The following is a 22594-nucleotide window of genomic DNA, read 5'->3' as shown; positions in this document are numbered from 1 at the left end:
CAATGCATTCTAAAGACATCATCTTTCATCTTCATAATATTGCAAGAAAGATATTGTATACCCCCATTCAGTGATGAGGAATCTGGGACTCAGAGCCCAAGTCTATATCGCAAGTGACAGAGCTAGGATTTGAACCTAGGTCAGTCTGGCTCCAGAGCTCATGCTCATTCTACAACAATAAATTCATTCTGAGTGCATACATGAGCGGGGTAGGTCAGCATACTATTAAAAGCTTCTATTCTGTATAATTTGATTTTAAATGTTAAAGATGTACTAAAAAAAGTTCATTCTGGGACATCTTTCTCAATAGAAGTTTTTAAGGATAGAAACCAATGACCCAGTAAGGTATTTCACACATGTTAGATTTTGAGTAATGTTTGTTTAATGAATATAAAATGTGTCTTTAGAATAATCAGGTTGGTAGATTGATAGTATGTTCTACCAAGTATCGATTTGGGGTACGAGAAATAGTAATTTGAATTTCATAGAGGTGGGGGGGCTAAGCACCCCTCATCTCTTGAGACAAAGTACAAAATTTGCTGAAATAAGAATTAACAAGGAAGAGAAGGTATTTGGGTGGAGGGAAGGTATTGAATAGGTACTACACAAGGCATAAACCTTAATTCAGAAGGTTTTAAAATAGTTTCTTGGTCTTTTCTGTTTGCATGTACTTCAATTAAAAAGTTACAAAGAATACTGAATTTCTGAGTGTCAGTGGGCATTTGACCAGGTGAAATAATTTTTCTCAAAATACAAATCTTTACTATCTTGGGTAATAATCAAAGATGTTGTACCTCCATAATGGTTGACAACCAGTTCAGAGTAAGTTAACTCTGAGTAGTAATTTATAATTGGAGAATTGGAGGAGAAAAAGATATAGCAAGGGGTACCACCTAGTGGCCATCCAGAAGCTGTAACGATTTAATCAGCCTTTGGGATCAGGAAAAATTCAGTACACTGACCATCCTTCTAACTCTGTGGTGGGCTCTTAGAAGACAGAAGCTTGGGGCAACTGGTCGCTCGGTCATTAAACGTCTGCCTTTGGCTCCAGTCATGATCCCAGGGTCCTGCGTCAGGCTCCCTGCTCAGTGGGAAGCCTGCTTCTCCTCTCCCACTCCCCCTGCTTGTGTTCCCTCTCTCGCTATGTCTCTCTCTGTCAAATATATAAAATCTTTGAAAAAAAAAAAAGAAGACAGAAGCTTGACTTCCAATCCATTTTCTAGATCTGGAAAAGTTGAGTATGAGTCCTTCAGGTACTAAGGGCAGGTAATCACAGATTTGAATCAGAGAGAAAGTTGTTTCTTGGACTTAATGGAGTGGAATCAGGAAATGTGAAATCATAATGCTTCCTTCTTTGCTGATTTCCCCCTGGAAAAGTGTGATGTTGCTTGTGTCTGATCTACAATCACTCACCAGTCCCTCTTTCCTACAAGACTATGGATGAGACCCAGGGGTGGTAGGAGAAAATGTGACCCAAAATTTGAAAAGGAAAAATCCTTTTTTTTTTTTTTTTTAAGATTTTGTTTATCACAGCGCACATACGAGAGAGAGAGAGAGAGAGAGAGAGAGAGAGAGAGCACGCGCGTGCCAGCAGGAGCAGGGGGAGAGGGAGAAGCAGGTTCTCCACTGAGTGGGGAGCCCGATGCGGAACTCGATCCCAGGACCCTGGGATCATGACCTGAGCCGAAGGCAGACACACCAACTGACTGAGCCACCCAGGGGTCCCTGAAAAGGAAAATTCTTAAAGAGAATTGCTTACAAGAGACTGACAAATCCTACTTTAATTTTTTTGATGTAATTCCAGACTTACAGAAAAGCTGCAAGAATAATAAAAAGAATTCTTATAAATATTTCACCCAGATTTCCCAAATATGTACATTTTACCGTGCTTGCATTTCTTTTATCATTCTCTCTCTCTCTCGTCACACACGTGCATGTGCACGTACACGCGCACACACACACTATTTGAGAATAAACTGCAGACATAATGCCCTGTTGCTCCTAAATACTTTAATATGTAACTCTAAAAACAAGGACATTCTCTTACCATAGTCAGGAAATTATCATTGATTCAATACTATCATCTAATGAACAAACCTTATTACAATTTCATCAATTATTCCACTAATAAACTTTATAGTAAAAGAAAAAAATTATTACCCAGGATTTAATCCTAACTAAATGCACATATTACATTTAGTTTTTATGTTTCTTCAGTCTTTTTAAATCCAGAACAATTCTTTAGTCTTTTTTATCTTGCACGAATTGGCTAAATAATTAAGTAACAATATCATAATGCTAACAAATTATAAACTATAGAAAAAACAAGAATTGGGGCACCTGGGTGGCTCAGTCATTAAGCATCTGCCTTCAGCTCAGGGCGTGATCCTGGTGTTCTGGGATCGAGCCCCACATCAGACTCCTCCGCTGGGAGCCTGCTTTTTCCTCTCCCACCCCCCTTGCTTGTGTTCCCTCTCTTACTGGCTGTCTTTCTCTGTCAAATGAAGAAATAAAATCTTAAAAAAAAAAAAAAAAAGAAAAGACAAGAATCCATGAGTTCATGCTGATATATATAAATGACTAAACTAAATGAGGAAGAAGGAAAAGTTCCCTAAGGAGAATGCTAACTAACAAATGCAGAAGGAATGATGGAATAAGAAAATCACAACTTGACAATCATGGTCATAATAATCAGGCAAAACTCATTAATGGGTATTAAAGCTAGTAGAAAGATTGATAAGTAATAGAACATTTGCATAATTTCAAAGTATTTCCCCCCCACAAAATACATATTAATTACAAAGAGGGGCACCTGGGTGGCACAGCAGTTAAGCGTCTGCCTTTGGCTCGGGGCGTGATTCTGGCGTTATGGGATCGAGCCCCACATCAGGCTCCTCCGCTGTGAGCCTGCTTCTTCCTCTCCCACTCCCCCTGCTTGTGTTCCCTCTCTCACTGGCTGTCTCTATCTGTCGAATAAATAAATTTAAAAAAAAATTACAAAGAGAAAAAATAATTTTACATTGAAGAAAGCTGGCAGACACTGCCTTAACAAGAGAGGAAAGTTAACATCACTAGTAATGATACAATTAGACAATGTGGCCTCCTGATAGGAAGCTCTAAGAAGGACACACAGCACTTTTTGGTGATTCTTTGCCAAATGTATAACCTGAATTTAAACACAAGGAAACATCAAGCAAATATAAATTGAGGGATGATCTATAAAATAAATGGCTTATATTCTTCAAATACTGCCGTTTAACTAGAAAACTTATAGCTTCCCTTGACAGCCCTACTTTAGACTGGGTGTATGGGTTAGGGTGGTTAAGGAAGAGTCAGTTCTTCAGGGCAAAGGTCAGGTCTTTTTTTTTGATCTGGGGATGCTGAGTTTCCTTCCCCCAGGAGACAACTGTGCTCATCAGGATGCCCTGGGGCCAGAGGTGTCATGCCTACCTCCTACTCCCACTGCTGTGGAGTCACCGACTCCAAGGTCCGGGAGACCACATCTCCATTGTAAGGTGTTTGGCCAGGGCCTTGGAATACTCTAGAATTCGGAGGTACTTTGCCAAGGGTATAGACATAGGACAAATGAAAGGAAGCACTACCTGATGCAGAAGGTGGAAATATCTTGGTTCTGGGGAATAAGAACTAGGAAGTTAAGCTGGTTTAGGAAGAGAAAAGTGAATTTTCAGAATAGCAATATCAAGAGACAGTTTCTGAGTGGAGTTCAGTCTTTCTGAGGTAAGTTGAGAGGAGAGGTGGAGACCTTGTGGCCTAATATATTCCCTGGTTTCCCCAAAGCCCTATTAGCCTCCCCAGCCAAATCTAGGAGAGGGTAGGTCTGTTCAATGGGATCCCATCTAGATAGCATCTCTGGCCCCAGGGAAAATGCGCTTTCCTGTCTCCTCTGGAGAGTGGATATGGGAAACAATGAGCAGGACACAGTCTCTTGGATTGGTTTCTAGTGACCTACGGAATGACAAGCTCCAGTGCCTATTATTACACCAAAGTGATGTCTGAGCTCTTCTTATATACCTCATCAGATACTGGAGTCTCCTTCCAGGCCATCAGCAGCATGGCGGACTTCTGGGATGTGAGTATGAGATCCCCTCTACCTCTCCCCTCTCCTTTTCAACGGCCTGAAGCATAAAGCCACAGGCAGGACTCAGGAATGTCGGAGAGCAGACCAGGCCATATCCAGAGACCAGATCATTCTGGGACCAGGATGAGTCAAAGGGTCAAGCAACAATCAATGGGTCAGACTAGAGTTTAGCTGAAGGTAGATGAGAGACTGTGATGATGATCAGGGAGTCAACCCAGTAGTTAAACTAGTCTTGAGGGTCAGAGGTAAGGCTGAACTTCAAAATGCATTTTAAATAAAGAGTAGCACCACGTCAGGTCAAGAACTGGTCAAGGTTTATTGGTCAGCTGAGGAGTCCAACAGAAGCAGACTAGAGATAAGCTGAGGGGTCAAGGAGTAAAGGCAAAAGTCATTCCAAAAATAAAGGTCAGGATGAGGCAGGGTCAACCTCAACCCAGCTTGTGGTCTAGTTTGCCCAGGGCCCACTACTGGACAGTTTATATTGGACCAAATGGTACAACAACCAGAGCCTGGGCCATGGCTCCCACTCTTTCATCTATTATGAGAACCTGCTGCTGGGGGTTCCAAGGCTGCGGCAGCTGAGGGTCCGCAATGACTCCTGTGTGGTGCATGAGGACTTCCGCGAGGATATTTTGAGCTGCTACGACGTCTACTCTCCAGACAAGGAAGAGCAACTCCCCTTTGGGCCTCTCAATGGCACAGCGTGAGTGAGTCACCCCACCAATGTTGCTGGGCTTGTTTTTCTGAGCCTGACACCATCCTGAGGTTTGGGAACCATTTCCACTTAGTCTTGAAGAGCCTTGGGGGAGCAGAGGGTGGGGGGCATCTCTCTGAGTCCCATCTGTGACTATTTGGATATCTTGGTTTGGGTCACTCAGGAACAGAGAAGGTACATTAGTGAACAGAGCCATAGCCTCTAGACTCGTTCCCACACACAGATCGCAGTCACATTTGCCCTACTCTGGAGGCAGTCCTGCCAGAGAAAGCATCCTTTTTTGTCCAGATGTTTGTAGGGGTATGGAGAATGGATGAAACCCTGATGTTGCCACACAAGTAATAATTGGAAGAGTCAGACCCTTGGACCTGATAGGGGAACAGCAAGGGTTGAGGATGAATGAAATTAGGAAAGAAAGGGGAAAAGGATGGATAGGATATGAAAGAAGGGGAAGGAAGGAAGGAAGGAAGGAAGGAAGGAAGGAAGGAAGGAAGGAAGGAAGGGAGGGAGGGAGGAAGGAAGGGCCTGAAGAGGAAATTTGTGGACAGAACAGAGAATCATGATGGTAAAGCAACCAGGTGCACAACAAGAGCAGAAAGGGTCTTTTTTGGATTGTTTCCCTAGTGGGGACTACTCAGTCTGGGGTCAAAAGTGGGGCATGGGTTTGTCATCCACAGTTTTGGGAGACATCATGAGAAATCAGGAGCTTTATATTTGAGTTTCAGTTCAGCAACTAACTAGCTGGATTATCTCAGACATCTCTGAGTCTTAGGTTCCTCATCTTCAAATGTGGATAATATTGACCCTCCTTTCTCACATAGTTGTTAATGTCAAACAAGAATAATATATATGAAATATATATTACACATGATATGTATATATAATATATATGACATTGTAAAGCCCAGGCAATCATAAAGTGTTCCCATTGCCTTGGGAGATCAGCTTTTGGACGGGCTCAGACCTCTCTGCTCAGATGGCTTCTTCTGTGACAGGTGGACATACCATTCACAGGATGAGCTTGGGGGCTCCTCTCACTGGGGCCGGTTGACAAGCTACAGTGGAGGTGGCTACTATCTGGACCTTCCAGGATCTCGACAGGCCAGTGCAGAAGCACTCCAGGACCTTCAGGAGGGCCTATGGCTAGACAGGGGCACTCGGGTGGTCTTCATTGACTTCTCAGTCTACAATGCCAACATCAATCTTTTCTGTGTTTTGAGGTGGGTCCCCTTTCCCTTCTTCCCTCCATCCATGGTTCCTGGTTCCCTTCTCTGCTTGAGACCCTTCCTTAAACTTATAACCTATGGTGGGGGTGTGGAGGAGAGGGGATAGGAAGAACTATTCCAGTCCAGGCCTCACCAGGTATCTCCCCTTCTTTCCACAGACTGGTGGTGGAGTTTCCAGCTACAGGAGGTGCCATTCCATCCTGGCAAATCCGCACGGTTAAGCTGATCCGCTATGTCAGCAACTGGGACTTCTTTATCATTGGCTGTGAAATCATCTTCTGCATCTTCATCTTCTACTATGTGGTAGAGGAGATCCTGGAGCTCCACATCCACCGGCTTCATTACCTCAGCAGCATCTGGAACATTCTGGACCTGGTGGTTATCTTGGTGAGGGACAGATATCTTGTACTTGGGATATATTAGGAGGAGGAAGGAGATCTACCCTGGGGTAGATCTTAGGGACTTAGGGACTCCAAGTTCTTCCTTTTGGAGTGTCAAGGCCTCTTTATGACTTCTGGTCAAATCACTGTGTTAAAGCTCGCAAAGCCAGAAGCTGGTGTTCCCCTGGATCAGCCCCTGGGAGCACCCTGTCTCCCATGTGCCCTCTCCCTCTGACCTGTGATCCAGGCACCGCCTTTCCTTTATGTACTCGCTATTTTTTCCTCTTCTGTCTTTAGCCTTTATGACCTGTCCCTTTGAAACTCCTACCTTCTCTCCTCTCTTTTATTAAAATATTCCACCTCTTCATCTTCTTCCTATTAACAGGACACATTAATTTCTTGACCAAGGCTAGGAAGTGGTAGGAGAAATAAAATTACTTGGCTCCAATTCTCTGTGATCCTTTACAATCTACATATTGATCACTGGCTCCAAAGCCTTGTCCTTGGGATTTAAGACATTCCCCCAATCATCCTATTCAGTTTCATTTGAATCTGAAATAGTCAACAACTCAGAAGGGAAGGATTTTCCCCCCCATCTGACTTACCTACCCCAGCTCTCCCCTAGGACCTTACATTAAACTTCCCTTGAGATCCTGACTTCTCTGACACCTCTGACCCCTGTGATGACAGCTCTCCATTGTGGCTGTGGGCTTCCACATATTCCGAACCCTTGAGGTGAATCGGCTGATGGGGAAGCTCCTGCAGCAGCCAAACATGTATGCTGACTTTGAGTTCCTCGCCTTCTGGCAGACACAGTACAACAACATGAATGCTGTGAACCTCTTCTTTGCCTGGATCAAGGTATGTTGGGACCTCTCATCCCCAGCAACACCTCAGGGCACTCATTCTCCCTTCCTCGGTACTTGTCTCATTTTCCTTGTCTGGTTTGGCAACTCCGGTGACATCCACAGGACCCTGGAATGGACTATTCAAAGCTTTTCTCTTTTCTTCCTTCACTGCTTGGTTCAACATGGCCCTTCCAGATATTCAAGTACATCAGCTTCAACAAAACCATGACTCAGCTCTCCTCCACGCTGGCTCGCTGTGCCAAAGACATCCTGGGCTTCGCCGTCATGTTCTTCATTGTTTTCTTCGCCTATGCACAACTCGGCTACCTGCTTTTTGGAACCCAAGTGGAAAACTTTAGCACTTTCATCAAGTGCATGTGTGTGTCCTGCTCCCTTCACTTCTCCCTGGCCCCTCGCCCTCCAGCTCTGTGGGTGTGTGTATCCTTGGGGAACCTTGGTGTATGTGTGCAGGTGTGTCTGTGGTTAGAGCATCTGTGTGAGAATCTCCAGAAGCTCTGTTGTGTATGCTCAAGTATCTCTGTGCCTCGCTCTGTCTCTATCAGGTTGGAAGTGCAGTGAGAGGTCTGTCTGAGTTCACCAAAGAGCAGTAGTTAGGAAAGTAGGTTGGGGGTGTGAATAGGGGGCAGGGTTATGATTAGGCTCCAGATGAAGCCTAGACCCTGGTCTCTCAGTTTCACTCAGTTCCGGATCATCCTTGGGGACTTTGACTACAACGCTATTGACAATGCCAACCGCATCCTGGGACCTGCCTACTTTGTCACCTATGTCTTCTTTGTCTTCTTCGTGCTCCTGGTGAGGGTCCCTCTGAGAGGTGGGAATTGGGAGCCTGAGGGGTGGAGACATAAAGGACCCAAGGGTGAAGTTTTGCCCCCCACCATGTTCTGTACTCAAGATTAAGATGGGTATCTCAAATCATGGGTGGAGAATGAGGTGTGGGAACTCTGGGTCTCCCGAAAGCTGGCTAATGTTCTCAATATTGCCAGCACAGCCAGGCGATTTGCAGAATATAAGGGAATCTGCAGGCTCCTTCAGTAAAATGAAAGCTCTATTCTCTAAGGATGGAAAGGGAGAGAAAAGTGCCCCATGAAGAGAAGTGGTTGAATCTAGAAGCTTCTATATCTATTCTCTCCTTCCTCTAGGAATCTCTGGCTATTTCTATCACTATCACTTTATATTCTCTCTTTCTCTCTGCCAACTATGGAAGATCTGGGTTTAATATTTATTACAAAAGCCAGCAGGTTTCTTTATTTGATCATGGTGGGAGATAGGTGGGTTAGATTGAGGCTATATGGTAAAGATAGCAAAACTGTACTCTCAGTGATTGGTCAGGCCTTATATGGAGGTGAACTCTTGCATATGATGGGGTATTGTTGTAGTCAGGTTGCTGCAAAGCAACTGAGTGAGGATAGCAGGTGGATGAGGGAGCTTGATCCATCCCTAACAGGACTGTGCAGAACAGGGGTCTGGGGACCCTGAGATGTGAGGGTTAGTGGGCTGCAGAGCTGCAATTGAAAGCATTGGCTCCTTTAGAACATGTGTCTGGGATAGTAGTAGGGTTAGTGGGCTCAATACTGTTAGTGGGTCTGGGGGTGAAGGCCCAGGTCCCCACTTTTATCTCCAGAACATGTTCCTGGCCATTATCAATGACACATATTCAGAGGTCAAGGAAGAGTTGGCTGGACAGAAGGATGAGCTGCAAATTTCTGACCTCCTGAAACAGGTAACCACTCAGTCTCCTTAAGCCACACATCTGTGTCAGGGTCCAGGTCCAAGGCTCTGTGCCCTGGTCTGTACCTGACTGGTATAGGGCCCAGTGCCCACCCTTGTGTGGCTTTGGCTTACCAAAGGGGGCAAGGGATGATGAGAAGCCTGTGGGAGCCGGTACACTGGTACCTGTTTCCTTTTCTCTTCCAGGGCTACAACAAGACCCTACGGAGGCTGCGTTTGAGGAAGGAGCGGGTTTCAGATGTACAGAAGGTCCTGCAGGGTGGGGAGCAGGAGATCCAATTTGAGGATTTCACCAACACCTTGAGGGAGTGAGCAACCAGAGATCCAGCCTTCTCTGATATTGGTCTATAAGTCCTTGGCACTCAACCATATACCCTTTACCTAAAAAACTGTGATTTTGGCTTATGGGCCTCTGACCTTGGCTTTTGGCCTTTGACTTTGGCCTATAGATCTCTGATTCTGACATTCAGAATTGTGCCCTTGGTTTAAAGGTTTCTAACCATGTTCTAGAACATTCTGGACTTTACTGAACAACTCTTATGACTAATGTAATCATTACACACATTCCTCACTCTCACAAAACTCTGTAGCTGTTTCTGTGTCCCCCCATAAACACTGGCCTATTTTGTTAGCCTCCCCGTTTCCCAGTTAAACATATGAACAGACACTGAACAAATATACTGTGAACACCAGTTGTGAGCCAGGCATTGAGTAGGACACACAATTAAATGAGACCAAGTCTTTGTCCTCCAGCAGCTCATACACATGTAAGCAAATAAACTGAATCACAGAACAAGTTCAACAAAGAAGTGACTAGAAGAGAGGGAGCACAAAGTAAAAAGGGTATTGAATTCTATTTTTGAGCTTCAGGGAAGGCTTCCTGGAAGAGGTGATATATGACTATCTATAGGAGGAGAATAGCCTACATGTAGACAAGCAGGGGAAGTCCATTCCAAGAAGAGATGAAAGCGTGTACAAAGGCATAGAGGTGTTAAGTTGAGCAACATGTATAGGAACAATAAGCAGCTAAGCATTGCCAAGGTATCAAACAAAAGTGGGGCATAGCCGGAGATGGGACCGGAGGGATGAACAAGGGCTACATTGGGAAAGGCCTTGAATATCACCAATCTATCCAAAGAATAGGGTGCCCAGGAGGGATTTTAAGCAGAGAAGGGGTGTATTTAGACCTGCACTTTAGAAAGATTAATTACTCTAGTTGCATTTTAGAGGATGGATTTCAGGGGTAGGGAGTGAAGGGGAAGCCAGTGGGGTTGGAGTGGGGGGATGGATTATCTAGAGGCAAAGAGATTTTGCAATAATTCCTATAGAACATCAGGAAGGCCTGAACCTAGTCTGCAGACTAAGAGAAGGAACACATAGATCAAAACAATTTCTTGGGGGTAAAGTTGCTAGAACTTGGAGATCCTGGCTTTCCCACGTGGTCCCATTCTTTCCCAGAGAGCAAGGGTCAGAGAGTCTGGAAAAAACGTGGGGAGTCCAAAATTGAGAGATCACAGCCACAGCAGGTCAGGAGTCATTTCATCATACTGTTTTCCCAGACTTGGGCACGCAGAGCATGAAATCACTGAGCTCACAGCCGCCTTCACCAGGTTTGATCAAGACGGGAATCACATCCTGGACCAGAAAGAGCAGGAACAAATGGAACAGGACCTGGAGGAGAAGAGGGTGAGCCCAGCTGGTTGGTGGAGAGGCAGTGAAAGAAAACGACTCACTCTTCCCTCCCTGCCAACACACACAGAGCACAAATCCAAACTGCAAATCCTTCAATAGATGAGCAGGAAAGAACTCTCTAGAATAGTGTTTCTCAAACTGCTGCACATTAGAATACCCTGGTGGGGTGGGGGTGAGGAGTCAAATAATCCTGATACTCAGGTCACATACTCTAGACAGAATCTCTTGGGGGGGGTGAGAGACCCAGACCTCAGTACTTTAAAACACTCCCCAGGTGATTCCAAGGTTGAGAACCACTGCTCTAAAACACAGTCTTAGGGGGAAAGAATCAATTACCTGAGAATCCCTGACAATTCTTTCTGAGGACTTGCCTTCTCCTTGGGACTTTCAAACCTAGATCCTTAGCTGCCCTTGCTGTGCCCGTTTCATCCCTGTCCAGTGTAGACACAAAAACCAAGGACAGGAGGGAAAGTGGCAGGAATTCTGGTACTGTTCTTCCTTTCCCAAACTGAGTTGGCTTCTAGTGAGAGTCTCATTAATCAAGGCTTCCAAGAGATCATGTTTTGTTTCTGGGGGGGGGGGTGATTCCCTCCGAGAGGTTGGTCCAGCTTTGTGTCCAGCACCACCACACTGATCCTATTATCTCTAGAGTTTGAGAGGGAAGGGGAATCGCATGAACTGGAGCCCAAGGGCCTGTTCTGGGAAGCCCATGAGAACAGGTGATGAAACAGGAACTGATTAATTCCCAGAGTCATCTTCTCCTCTCTGACTTCCTGATCAGGTGGCCCTCAACGCAGAGATTGAGAACTTGGGCCGGTCCATTGTGAGTAGCCCACCAGGCGAGTCGGGTCCAGAGGCTACCAGAGCAGGTGGCTGGGTTTCAGGAGAAGAATTCTACACGTATGTGCAGCCAGGGGCCCAGGACTGAGTGTGTTTGTAATGTCCTACCCTGAGCTTTTCCCCCCAAACTTCTAATTTTCTGTCCTAGACCAGGGAGAACCTCTGCCCCCCTTTAATTCTCCCTACAAGGCTGGGCCTTAACTTCCTTGCACCCATTCAGACACAGACCATAATGGCTCCCCTGCCCCTATAGACGCTTAGCCCCGCAGACACATATTTCTGCTCCCTCGGTCTCTCTCAAATCCTGCAGACTCACAAGGAGAGTTCTTCAGTTGGAGACTGTCCTGGAAGGAGTCATGTCCCAGGTGGATGCCGTGGGCTCAAAGCTAAAGACGCTGGAGAGGAAGGGGCAGCTAGCTTCCTCCCCAGGCATGGTGAGTGGCCCTTCACCTGGTTCCTCTTGGTTCCCCACATTTGAACTCTACCATCTTTTCTACTCAGTGGGTGGAGGCAAAACATTTTTTTTTTAAAGATTTTATTTATTTATTCAACAGAGACAGAGACAGCCAGCCGAGAGAGGGAACACAAGCAGGGGGAGTGGGAGAGGGAGAAGCAGGCTCCGCGGAGGAGCCTAATGTGGGGCTCAATCCCATAACGCCGGGATCACGCCCTGAGCTGAAGGCAGACGCTCAACCGCTGTGCCACCCAGGCACCCCGGCAAAACATTTTTGAAAGAGCCTGTTTTTAGGCTCCTGGGGCAACGTGTTCATAGCAGTCATTATTTGAGTGGAGGGAAGGGGTGGAAGGAAGGCCTGAAGTTGGTTGCTCTGGCCTGAAGGCTGCCTAGCCTCCAGGAGACAGTCTGAGGTTGAAGAATCAAATCCAGATTTTCTAGATAAAAGCCACTTTGGAAAACAGTGTGGAGGTCCCTCAAAAAGCTAAAAATAGAGCTACCCTATGACCCAGCAATTGCACTACTGGGTATTTACCCCAAAGATACGGATGTAGTGAAGGAAGATGTGGTCCGTATATACAATGGAATATTACTCAGCCATCAGAAAAAACGATTACCCAACATTTGCAGCAACATGGATGGGACTGGAGGAGATTATGCTAAGTGAAATAAGTCAAGCAGAGAAAGACAATTATCATATGGTTTCACTCATTTATGGAACATAAGAAATAGCAGGGAAATCGGTAGGAGAAGGAAGGGAGGAAAAATAAGTCAAGCAGAGAAAGACAATTATCATATGGTTTCACTCATTTATGGAACATAAGAAATAGCAGGGAAATCGGTAGGAGAAGGAAGGGAGGAATGAAGGGGGGGTAAACAGAAGGGGGAATGAACCATGAGAGACTATGGACTCTGGGAAACAAACTGAAGGTTTCAGACGGGAGGGAGGTGGGGGGATTGGGATAGGCCGGTGATGGGTATTAAGGAGAGCACGTAATTGCATGGAGCACTGGGTGTTATATGCAAACAATGAATCATGGAACACTACATCAAAAACTAAGGATGTACTGTATGATGACTAACATAACATAATAAAAAATAAAAAAAAAAAAAAGGGAATGGGACATAAACTCCTCCTTCAAATGACCCGTCCCTTTTTCTTCCAACAGGGGGATCAAGGCATTTGGGAGCACCTGCAGCCAACCCCAGCTGTGACTCCAGCCCCCTGGGGAGTCCAGGGTGGGCAGGATTGTGGTGGGGGAGGGGCCCTAAAGCATCAGACAGCAGGCTCCTCTTTCATTGCCTCCCCAGAGACCTCCTTGGGGCATGCCCTCCACTTCTAGGACAGCATTTCCATCCACTGCTGCTGCTGAGTCCCACCCTGTGTTTGGCCTCTTGAATCAACGTTTCTACGTGTAGCTTGCATCATGCTTAGGCTTGTGACTCAGTGTTTCTGTGTATGTAGCCATGTAGCTCTGTGTAGCTCTTTGAGATAACATTTCCCACTGGGCCCCTCACTCCCCATGCTCCCAGCTCTGCTGTGATGAAAAAAAAAAAAGTTAATAACAAACAGAGTAAAGGAAGGGAGGGTTATGTTCCCTAGCACCTGGCATCTGGATAGCCACGATTTGTGAAAAAACTAGAAGCCAAGAGAGCAGCATTGTCTAAATGTCTTCCTATTTGCCAGTGAATCTTATCCTTTGTGCATCCAGAGATCTGCTGCTAGCACCCATGGGATTCTTGTCTTCCCCATAGAGTTTACAGGTGAAAGAGAAGGGGAAGCCTTGGAGGAGAGGAGACTTTCTCATGTGTGGAGATTACAATGTTGCAGAGGCATTGGAGTGACCCCTCCATCCAGGGCAAAGACCATGAAGGCTCAGTTGAGGAGGCTACTGCTAACATTCCACTGAACACCGGGAACTGACAGGGCTGTAAACAGGGACATAGATGGAGCCTGAGGAGAATCAGACAAAGAAAAGTCTTCAGGATTCAGAGATCTTTGGAATAAAATGTGGTGGGCTCTGGCCCTATTCTTGCAAAGAACTATATGGGTTTCTCTGGTGACTATCAATAAAAATCCTTAGAAAAATCAGGACTTTGCATTTGCTTCTGGGATTGTAGGGGAAAGAGAGGCTGGAGCTGTGAACCATTCTTGTACTTGGGCTGGAGCACTCATCCCTGCTGGGAGGTGTAGAGTACAAGCAGTGACAATGTGAAGGAGCTGAAATAAGAACTTCTGGCCCATAGGAATGATTTGAAATGGTGGGCATTATGACTGTACCATTTGGAGATTGGAGACAGTGACCTAGGGAGACCTGGTCCTCAGGATGAAGAGAGTAAGGTAGCCCTTACGGTGGCATAAGGGGTAGCTGGTGTGTGTGTGTGTGTGTGTGTGTGTGTGTGGTGTAGGGTGTGGGAGGTAAGAGGGTGAGATGGAGAATAACTAGGAATAGGCCTAAAAACTTCTAACCAAGATTTTGGGTGTATAGATCTGCGTCCCAAGACCCACTATATATCCTTTTCCCCTTCCCTGTGATCTTTACCTCTTTCTCATTTTGCACCTTGCTCCCCAGTTGCTTTTTCTCATCCATTCCCTCTCCCACCCTTTTCACCATCCCATCACATACACTCTATACACCTAGGAGACTTGTGAAACAGCTAAATGCAATCAAGATAACCAGAGTATATCCTCAGCCCTAAAAAGTTACAAAGCTTTCTTCCAGAAAGACTGTATCAGCTGAAGAGAAGTAAGAGCCAACCTGCAGCTTAAGAAAAAGGGGAAGATGAGTTGTTTAACCAAGACATTGGAAGGGCCAATATCTCGGCTTAGGGATCAATGAGTGAAGGTTTCCCAAAGGCTGGATGAGACTACTTTCAAAAGCATGGATTTTCTGAGCAGTCTTTGGCGACGAATACTAGCCTGGATGGGGAGTGTCTAGGGAGAGGATAACCTGTTCCTGTGACTTCGGTCAGCAGGCCACCAGAGCGCAACCAACCCCAGACGGGTCGTTGGTTTTACTAGACTAGTGACAGGGGTGAGCGCATGCTCAGTTCCAGACGTCCCTCCTCTTGGCAAAGGATCGAGTCACGATAGCTTAGCTTAGCTTCAATTTCAGCTTCAAGCTTACTCCTTGTTATTACTCCTCGCAAGCCCATGACTCAGTGGAGAGGTGGCATATCCCAGGGCCCCAACACAGGTCGGGGAGGGCGGGGCAAGCCCGGCGCGCAGGCGCGGGTATCCCACAACCGGAAGCAGCGCGGGGCCAGGCATGGCGGCGGCGGCGGCGGCCGAGGTTGTCCCCGCGACCCAAAGAGAGGAGCCGGTTCGAGGTACGTAGAGTAGCTGGGGATGAAGTGTCTAGCGGCGGCCGGGGCGTCACTTGGCAGGAGCGAGCAGCTCGGAGGGGCGCACCTGACCGGACGATGAGGCGGTTTGGCCACGGGGTCGGGTCTGAGCCAAGGGCCGGTGCAAGGGAGCGGAGTTGGCGTGTCAGGTGGGGCAAGGACAAAGTGAGGGACTTGAAATTGTGGCACATGGAGAATGGAGCCGACCTGAGCGAGTGAGGACAAGTGAGGGATGTGGGGAGAGGATACCGTGGCTGGATAGGACCTGGTGTAGGGCGGGACACTTACTTGTTCTCCTTTGATTCAGACGATGCCACCGTGGAGACAGCTGAGGAAGCAAAGGAGCCGGCTGAGGCTGACATCACTGAGCTTTGCCGGGACATGTTCTCCAAAATGGCAACTTACCTAACTGGGGAACTGACAGGTGAGGCGGGCTGTGGGCTGTTTCGGGTACTGCCCTAAACCACTCGCTGGAGCTGCAGTTTGGCTCTGGGAGCTGTGAGGTGCTTTAGCAGCGTCAGTCCGTGGCTCCCTGCCCAACACTCCCCATGCCCAGAAATATGCCTGTTGGAAGTTTGGGAAGGTCATGAATGGGAAAGAAAAAGGTCCGTACCTTCCCTGGAGAAATTCACTAGCTAATTTCAGAAATACATAAAAATACCTAATATAACTTTGTAAGCCTCGGTAGTGTAGACTAAGTATGAGAAGACAAAAAAGAATTCATCAAGAAATGCTTCCTTGGGGGAGGTGTATTTTGAACAGCATTATGAAGGGCATGACTGACCAAAAGGGGGAAACGATTAGCGAGTGAGGTGGTATAAGCAAGCAGATGTCTTTACTGGGGCAAAGAGAAATGAGATTGGGGAATGGAGAGTGACCTGCAGATTTAGGGACCTACTACAGTGGTCTGAGTATTTGGTGACCCACACTTTGGGACATGGTTAATTTTGGGTTCATTTTGTATATCCAGGTGAACACATGACCTGTGTGTGGAGAAAGGTCCAAAAAGTGACGTTTGGTCCTGTGTGGTCTCACATAAGCATTGTTTCACTTCCCCAGGAAATTGCTGTGAGCTAAATTTGGGAACCAGAATTAATGAGAAAAGGCTTGATGCAGAATGGGAGGGCTTGTGAGTCTCCATCAGTCTGATCAGTTTTGTAGTTATTTCTGGGCAAGAGAAACCAAGTAACAAAATCTAGATTTTTGGCTTCTCTTTAAAAATTCCAAAGATTTGGCAATACTACTTCCCCATTCTTGTGATGCTGTGATTGACTAGAGCTGAGCAGCTGTCTCCTCTAAATGGACTAGTGCAATGAAGTGTGTCCCCACCACTCTTTTTTCTCCCTTTTACTGGGATCTGCTCAGTTGCCATTTATCACTGTTCTTATAGTGTTGTTTTTTAAATAGTGGTAGAGAAACTGTTTTCTGTACCAATATTTCTATCCAAGTTGGTAAAGTAAATGATAGATAAGATGACTGCGTGTTCTAAGAAATGAGAGAGAGCATATTTCTTTGTGGAAGTGAATAGTCTTATGTGTTTAACATGCAAACACCTGGCTTGCTTCATTCATTTACATGATCTTGCAGGCTCCTAGGTATTAGGGTGTGACTTGTTTTTTTAGAGAGACTAATTTGCTAGCAGTGAGAGTATGGATACAGAGGAGAGAGCTCAGACATAGGAGCAAGATTTCGGATGAAAAGTAATGATGATGGTCAGTTACAGGGTGATGGTAAAAGAAATGGAAAGGGGAGGGGCGCCTGGGTGACACAGCGGTTAAGCGTCTGCCAGAACCATGTTTAGTGTAAAAATATTTTTGGTTTTGACTTGGCTGATTTTTAGATATGACCAGGACACTCAGGTGACTTGCTCATTGAGTTCAAAGAGTTTCCCTCTCTCGCTGGCTGTCTCTATCTCTGTCGAATAAATAAATAAAATCTTAAAAAAAAAAAAAAAGAAATGGAAAGGGGAGCATGGGTGCAAGAATATCACAGAAGTGGAATTTATAGGACTTGTTGAAGTGCCTATGGAGGGATGGGAGCAGCCTAAGAGGTGTTTGAGGTTTTAAACTGAAGGTGCCATCATCTAAAATAGGAAAGTGGGAAAGCAGAACCATGTTTAGTGTAAAAATATTTTTGGTTTTGACTTGGCTGATTTTTAGATATGACCAGGACACTCAGGTGACTTGCTCATTGAGTTCAAAGAGTGATCAGAGCAGGGGAGACAGATTCGGGAGTCACCTGAACAGCAGTACGAGTCAAGCCTCTGCAGGATGAGATTGGCAGGAATGTGCTTAGGGATAGCTGAGGGCCTCAACTATAATCTCAGTGAATGCTTGTATAGGGCAATGAATTTGTTTCTAACAACAGCTCTTAAAGTACCTAGGTTTACAGATGATTTACTTATTATAAAATTAATTTTATAATTTCATAATTTCCCTGTGATTGTCATTCTTACCTGTACAATGCTTTTTTGAGTTTGAAAGGAAGCTAGCATCATCCTGGGAATGCCCATACGAATGTGCCACTCATCAGTCGTGTCACAGCTGAGAAAAAGTTGGGAAGTGATAGTTAAGGATGAATGAGAAAGGATCTAGCATGGAAACTTACAAAGAGTGGATTGGAAGAGATGAGAAAATCAGGGTAATACGATGATGTAGCAGCCAAGGGAGATGAGCGTTTTGTGAAAAGAGGGAGCTCATAGTGTCAGGTACTATGGAGAGGTTCAGGAGGATAATAACTGAGAAAACGCTGTGGATCTGGTGCTTCGGAGAGCACCGATGACCTAGGAGCACCCAATTTCTCTGGATGGTGGGGGCAGAGGCCAGGCTCCAAGGGTTTACATGAGTGAATGGTGAGGAAGAGGAAGCAGTGAGTATGAGCTGGTCTTTCAAAAGGATTAGCAGTGAAGCTCCTTAATGCTTTATTTACTGAGCAAGTGGTGTAGGTGTAGCAGAAGAGAGAGTGTTTTTGGGCTGGAGAGAAACTGGAATATATTTCTAGATGGAGAGGAAGCTGCCAGGATAGAGAATTTGGAAATGCCAGGCAAAGGTGATGATTGAAGAGAGGCCCTGAAGAAGTGGAAGCAAGAGCATGGGAGAAGTTGTCTTGGCAAGAATAGGAGCACTCCTGCCTCTTGGGAAGATACAGAGGTACAGAGAAGTTTTGAAGTGAGGCAGAAAGGTTGAGGCAGCTCATATAAGTGGAATTTTCCACTTTTCAGGAACATTGGAGGAGAAGCCATCTGCTTTGAGTAGGGATGAGGAAGGGAACTGAGGATATGAGAAGGAGGCAACTGGTTTAGAAAAGTCAGCGCGTAAAATGCAATATAGACTCACACGGTAATAAATGAGTTACTAAGAAGAGGTGAGGTCCTAGTTGATTTTATATGTATTTATGATGCAGTCCTCCAGATTACATGTTATCATACCATAGAAATACCAAAACTATGTCACCTCTCTTTTCTTAGGATATGAATTTATTATTTCCCCTTTTAACCAAGATTCTGAAGTCTCTGGATCTTATTTGGTTTAAATAGTTTGCTGATTATTCCCTGAGTTTCTGCTTAGACATTCAAAGTACAAAGGCTGAGTACAGCTGTCATAAATCAGTAGCGGCCTCCTCCTTTGACGTTCTCTGGGTCCTGCCTTGAACTACCATTTGGCCTGTGATTCCACATTTCAGTGATCTATGACAAATCTTAAAGGCATCACATCTTCTGTTTATTTTAAAGCCACCAGTGAAGACTATAAACTCTTGGAAAATATGAATAAACTAACCAGCCTGAAGTATCTTGAAATGAAAGATATTGCTATAAACATTAGTAGAAACTTAAAGGACTTAAACCAGAAATGTAAGTAATAATTTTTATAATTAAACATGTTTGTATTTAATATTCTTTTGTGCTTGGGGTTGTGGAAAAGTAGAGGGAACATGGTATCTGTCCTGAGGGAGCTCATTCTCTAAAAGTGAATTACAAAGTTATGGTGAATTTCTTCCATTTTGGGGATTAGCATGTTTCCATGTGGTTGTTTCTGCTTCCGAAACTTGATGTGATCAGTTTATCCCTGGAAAGGGAGAGGGGAGAGAAAGTGTGGTCAGAGTCTAGTGAATTTATTTAACAATGAAATCCATAAAGGACTACTCTCTAAGCAGAAAACCAGAACATCTATAAATGGAAAACGCTAATTTAGACTGGCAGAATATATTTTTCCATGGACTTGGATTTGTGTTCCCTATCTCTTAGGGCACTCGTTCTTGGTAGGGGATTACTCAAGAAACTGAATCAGTAATGGAAAGATTGCTTGAGAAGCAAGGAACTTGAAAGAGGAAAATTAGTGGATGAGAGAGACATGCTTTGTCCAGGTCACAGTTCTGCCTGATCAACTAGCTCCTGTCTGCTAGTGTTTGTCCTGCGAGTGATCAGAATCATGTTGCCCCACCTAGTGTGTCTTGGGCAGAGCTGGAGGGACGCTAGCATTTTTACTTTCCCCCTCTTTTCTACACTCCGTGTTGAGGCTGTATGAATATGTGGTCTCTGTTTTCGAAGATGCTGGACTGCAGCCTTATCTGGATCAGATCAATGTAATTGAGGAGCAAGTAGCAGCTCTTGAGCAGGCAGCCTACAAGTTGGATGCATATTCAAAAAAGCTGGGTAAACATTTTTATTTCTGTTTTGATTTAATAAGAGCACGCTACCCCCCAGTATGACCTTAGCTAATAGGATAGTTAACATTTATGGTGTACTATGATGATCTATTTTAATTAACCTCACAAAAACCTAGTGAGAGTAATTTTTTAATAGTGTAGTAATAAATATACTATTTCCTGAGTACTTAATGCTATATATCAGGCACTGTTCTTAGTGCTTTACATACATTACACTTTTTGTCCTCCCGGTAATCTACGAAATAAGTACATGATTTTTATCCTCATTCTTGGGAGGAGGAAACTGATCGAAGGGGTTAAATAACTTGCATAAGGATACAAAGCTAGTATGTGAAAGAGCTATATTCCAAACCAGGTCTGTTTGATTACAGAGCTCAAGCTCTTAAAATTGTGGTTTAACCGCCTGAAGCATCTTTAGTAATGTAGATACATATGTCTTAAAAAATAGAAAAGTCAATCAAGAGTTTTTTTGAAGGATTACTTTTCCTTTAAGGAGGAAACTGGTACTTGTGTTGTTGATGGCTTGCTAACTGGCTAAGGCTCTTACATCCATGCTTAAAAACAATGCATTTGTCTTTATCCTAGATCTAATTTACAGATTATTTTATTTTCGTCATTGACAATTGTTGACTACTTCAGGGGAGAGGTCTGTAGCAGACTGAGATTTGACATGAGTGGTGATTAAGGTTCATTGTCCATAAGTAAATTTACTAAATGGTGACTGAACCTTACTATATAGAAGGCTTTGTTACAGATGCTTTCAAGGTTTGTTTTGTTTTGTTTTGTTTTCAAGGTTTTAAAGAAAAAGATAATCTGTCACATTAAGAGGCTTATTTGATGGTCTTTTAAATATCTGTCTTTCAAAATTGCTTCCCTATAGTGAGGTATAGGAATAAGAAAATAAAATGGGAAACGTACATTTATACGTCCAGAAAGTTCCAGTCTGGCTTCCAGAGAGTGCCTGGGACAGTGCATGGAGAACAATTTCCTGTGATTAGTAAGGCTTCCCATGACTCCAATGCCAGTAGATCTGCTTAATCCTGGTGGAGATATCTGAGCAGGTGCTGTTGACAGGGTTAGAATTTAGTGACCTTGTTCTTAATTGTGTGTGTGTGTGTGTGTTTGACTCCTTAAGTTGTGCACATCGATGATAGATACACAAATATCTGTCCTTAGCTAATATGATAGTTAACATTTATGGTATGCCTCCAACTTGGACCCAGTTTGGACAGATTATGAGATTGAAGGCAGTAGTTTTTTTTAAAAATGTAATAGATACTGTTGAATTTGCCTGGAAATGCTAACTAAAAAGATCTCTGTAAGAGCTGGTTTTAAAAGATGTAACTTCCTCCCCCTCTCTCCCTGGCAGAAGCCAAGTACAAGAAGCTGGAGAAGCGATGAAAAACTTATTCCTGTGGAACAAAGTCTTTTTTAACATGGAAGAATAATTTATAAGACCTGAATCCTGAGGCTGATGAATTGTCAAAACTCCTCAAAAGGAAATTATGCTGGTCGTCCCAGAAACATCCCAACATTGGAGTAAACTGGAGGACTGTGGCTACCCCTGACCTTCTTTTGAGGCAGTATCCCTCAGAAACTCACACTTACAACTCCTTACCTTTTACTTGAATGTTTCATCATCCACTCAGGACAGAGAGTCTCTCAAAGTTCAGGATAAACCTGGGCTTGCCAGTAGAATCAAATGAGAGGACTCATTTTTCTCTCATAGTGGTTGATTACTACATTATTTTCTTAATGGCTGGTTTTTTGAGTTTCTGTGTCAACAGTGTTTTTTTTCTATTAATGATGCTGATGTATTGCTAATAAGATCCTAAATTAAAAAAGAAAAACAAATTTGTTCTTTACAGATTATCACCTTGTGAATGTCAGTAATTTACTTTTCTATAACATTGCAAATAACAGAAATCTTAAAATAATTTCAGGCCGAGTCTTCTAGATTAAGCAGAAGCAGTGAAAGGGGTGTTTTGGTAGCTTGATGTATGTGATGGGCTCCTCCTGTCTCTTCTCTGCGTGAGTCAGATGTCTGGAGATGGATGACATCTTGACACATGTTCCCCTTTGGAAAAGTGATAAAGACAAAGACAGAGTGTGTATGTGTGTGTATGTGTTAGGTGGGGAGGTGGGGCTGCCACTCATAAAATAAAGCATTTTCTAAAACATCTTCCTACTTGTGCCTGCAGGGTCAGGGGGCTGCTAGGAACCCAACTGTCTTCCTTTCAGACTAGAGACATCAATGGATGGAGGATACTGACTGGCCAGTCTAGTTTGGAGGACTTGCATCTTTATTCAGAGTTGGGTGTTAGCACCTAAGAAGGGGTCTGAGGTCCTCAGTTCTGTCTCCCAAAGAGTTCTTAACCCTGATTCTGTCCTTTCCCACTGTCTCTGTTCCAGACTGTTAATTGTCCCCTGCCCACTGTACCATAGCTGTGTCTTTTCACCATAACTATCCCTCCAGCACACCTTCCACACTGTCAGAACAACCTTTCTAAAACGTAAAGTGGCTATGTTACCCCTCCTGCTCAGAATCCTTTAGTGACTTCTAATAGCCTCTTTGAAAAAG

General features: G+C 44.5%; 2 protein-coding genes across 3 annotated transcripts in view; both read left to right on the top strand.

Annotated features, from left to right (window-relative positions):
• The window catches only part of PKD2L1 (polycystin 2 like 1, transient receptor potential cation channel), a 30532-nt gene extending 16593 nt beyond the window's left edge, over window positions 1-13939 (top strand). For both annotated transcript variants that reach the window (XM_019804909.2, XM_019804910.2), the window contains exons 3-16: window positions 3963-4090; window positions 4549-4802; window positions 5810-6034; window positions 6199-6427; window positions 7111-7281; window positions 7464-7645; window positions 7961-8081; window positions 8911-9009; window positions 9204-9325; window positions 10577-10703; window positions 11491-11609; window positions 11860-11983; window positions 13173-13257; window positions 13759-13939. In XM_019804909.2, coding sequence (XP_019660468.2) covers window positions 3963-4090; window positions 4549-4802; window positions 5810-6034; window positions 6199-6427; window positions 7111-7281; window positions 7464-7645; window positions 7961-8081; window positions 8911-9009; window positions 9204-9325; window positions 10577-10703; window positions 11491-11609; window positions 11860-11983; window positions 13173-13257; window positions 13759-13913 — 2141 coding nt within the window. In that variant the 3' untranslated portion in view covers window positions 13914-13939. The remainder of the gene's footprint in view (window positions 1-3962; window positions 4091-4548; window positions 4803-5809; window positions 6035-6198; window positions 6428-7110; window positions 7282-7463; window positions 7646-7960; window positions 8082-8910; window positions 9010-9203; window positions 9326-10576; window positions 10704-11490; window positions 11610-11859; window positions 11984-13172; window positions 13258-13758) is intronic.
• Window positions 13940-15176: 1237 nt separating this feature from the next.
• Window positions 15177-21885, top strand: BLOC1S2 (biogenesis of lysosomal organelles complex 1 subunit 2). Its single transcript, XM_002924273.4, has 5 exons — window positions 15177-15333; window positions 15656-15772; window positions 19079-19198; window positions 19895-19999; window positions 21383-21885. Exons 1-5 carry the CDS (start codon window positions 15273-15275, stop codon window positions 21412-21414), a joined length of 435 nt encoding a protein of 144 aa, XP_002924319.1. The 5' UTR covers window positions 15177-15272; the 3' UTR covers window positions 21415-21885.
• Window positions 21886-22594: the final 709 nt, after the last annotated feature.

Source organism: Ailuropoda melanoleuca, chromosome 6, assembly GCF_002007445.2.
Source record: "Ailuropoda melanoleuca isolate Jingjing chromosome 6, ASM200744v2, whole genome shotgun sequence".
NCBI classification, from domain to species: Eukaryota; Metazoa; Chordata; class Mammalia; order Carnivora; family Ursidae; genus Ailuropoda; species Ailuropoda melanoleuca.
The sequence above is the reverse complement of the archived record's forward strand: the minus strand, read 5'-3'. Positions and strand labels throughout refer to the sequence as shown.

Excerpts from the sequence above, each read along its gene's own strand:
- BLOC1S2 (XM_002924273.4), top strand. The coding sequence starts at position 15,273 with ATGGCGGCGGCGGCGGCGGCCGAGGTTGTCCCCGCGACCCAAAGAGAG. Across the intron at positions 19,199-19,894 it reads AAAGGACTTAAACCAGAAAT|ATGCTGGACTGCAGCCTTAT; the intron begins GTAAGTAATAAT and ends CTGTTTTCGAAG. Across the intron at positions 20,000-21,382 it reads TGCATATTCAAAAAAGCTGG|AAGCCAAGTACAAGAAGCTG; the intron begins GTAAACATTTTT and ends TCTCCCTGGCAG.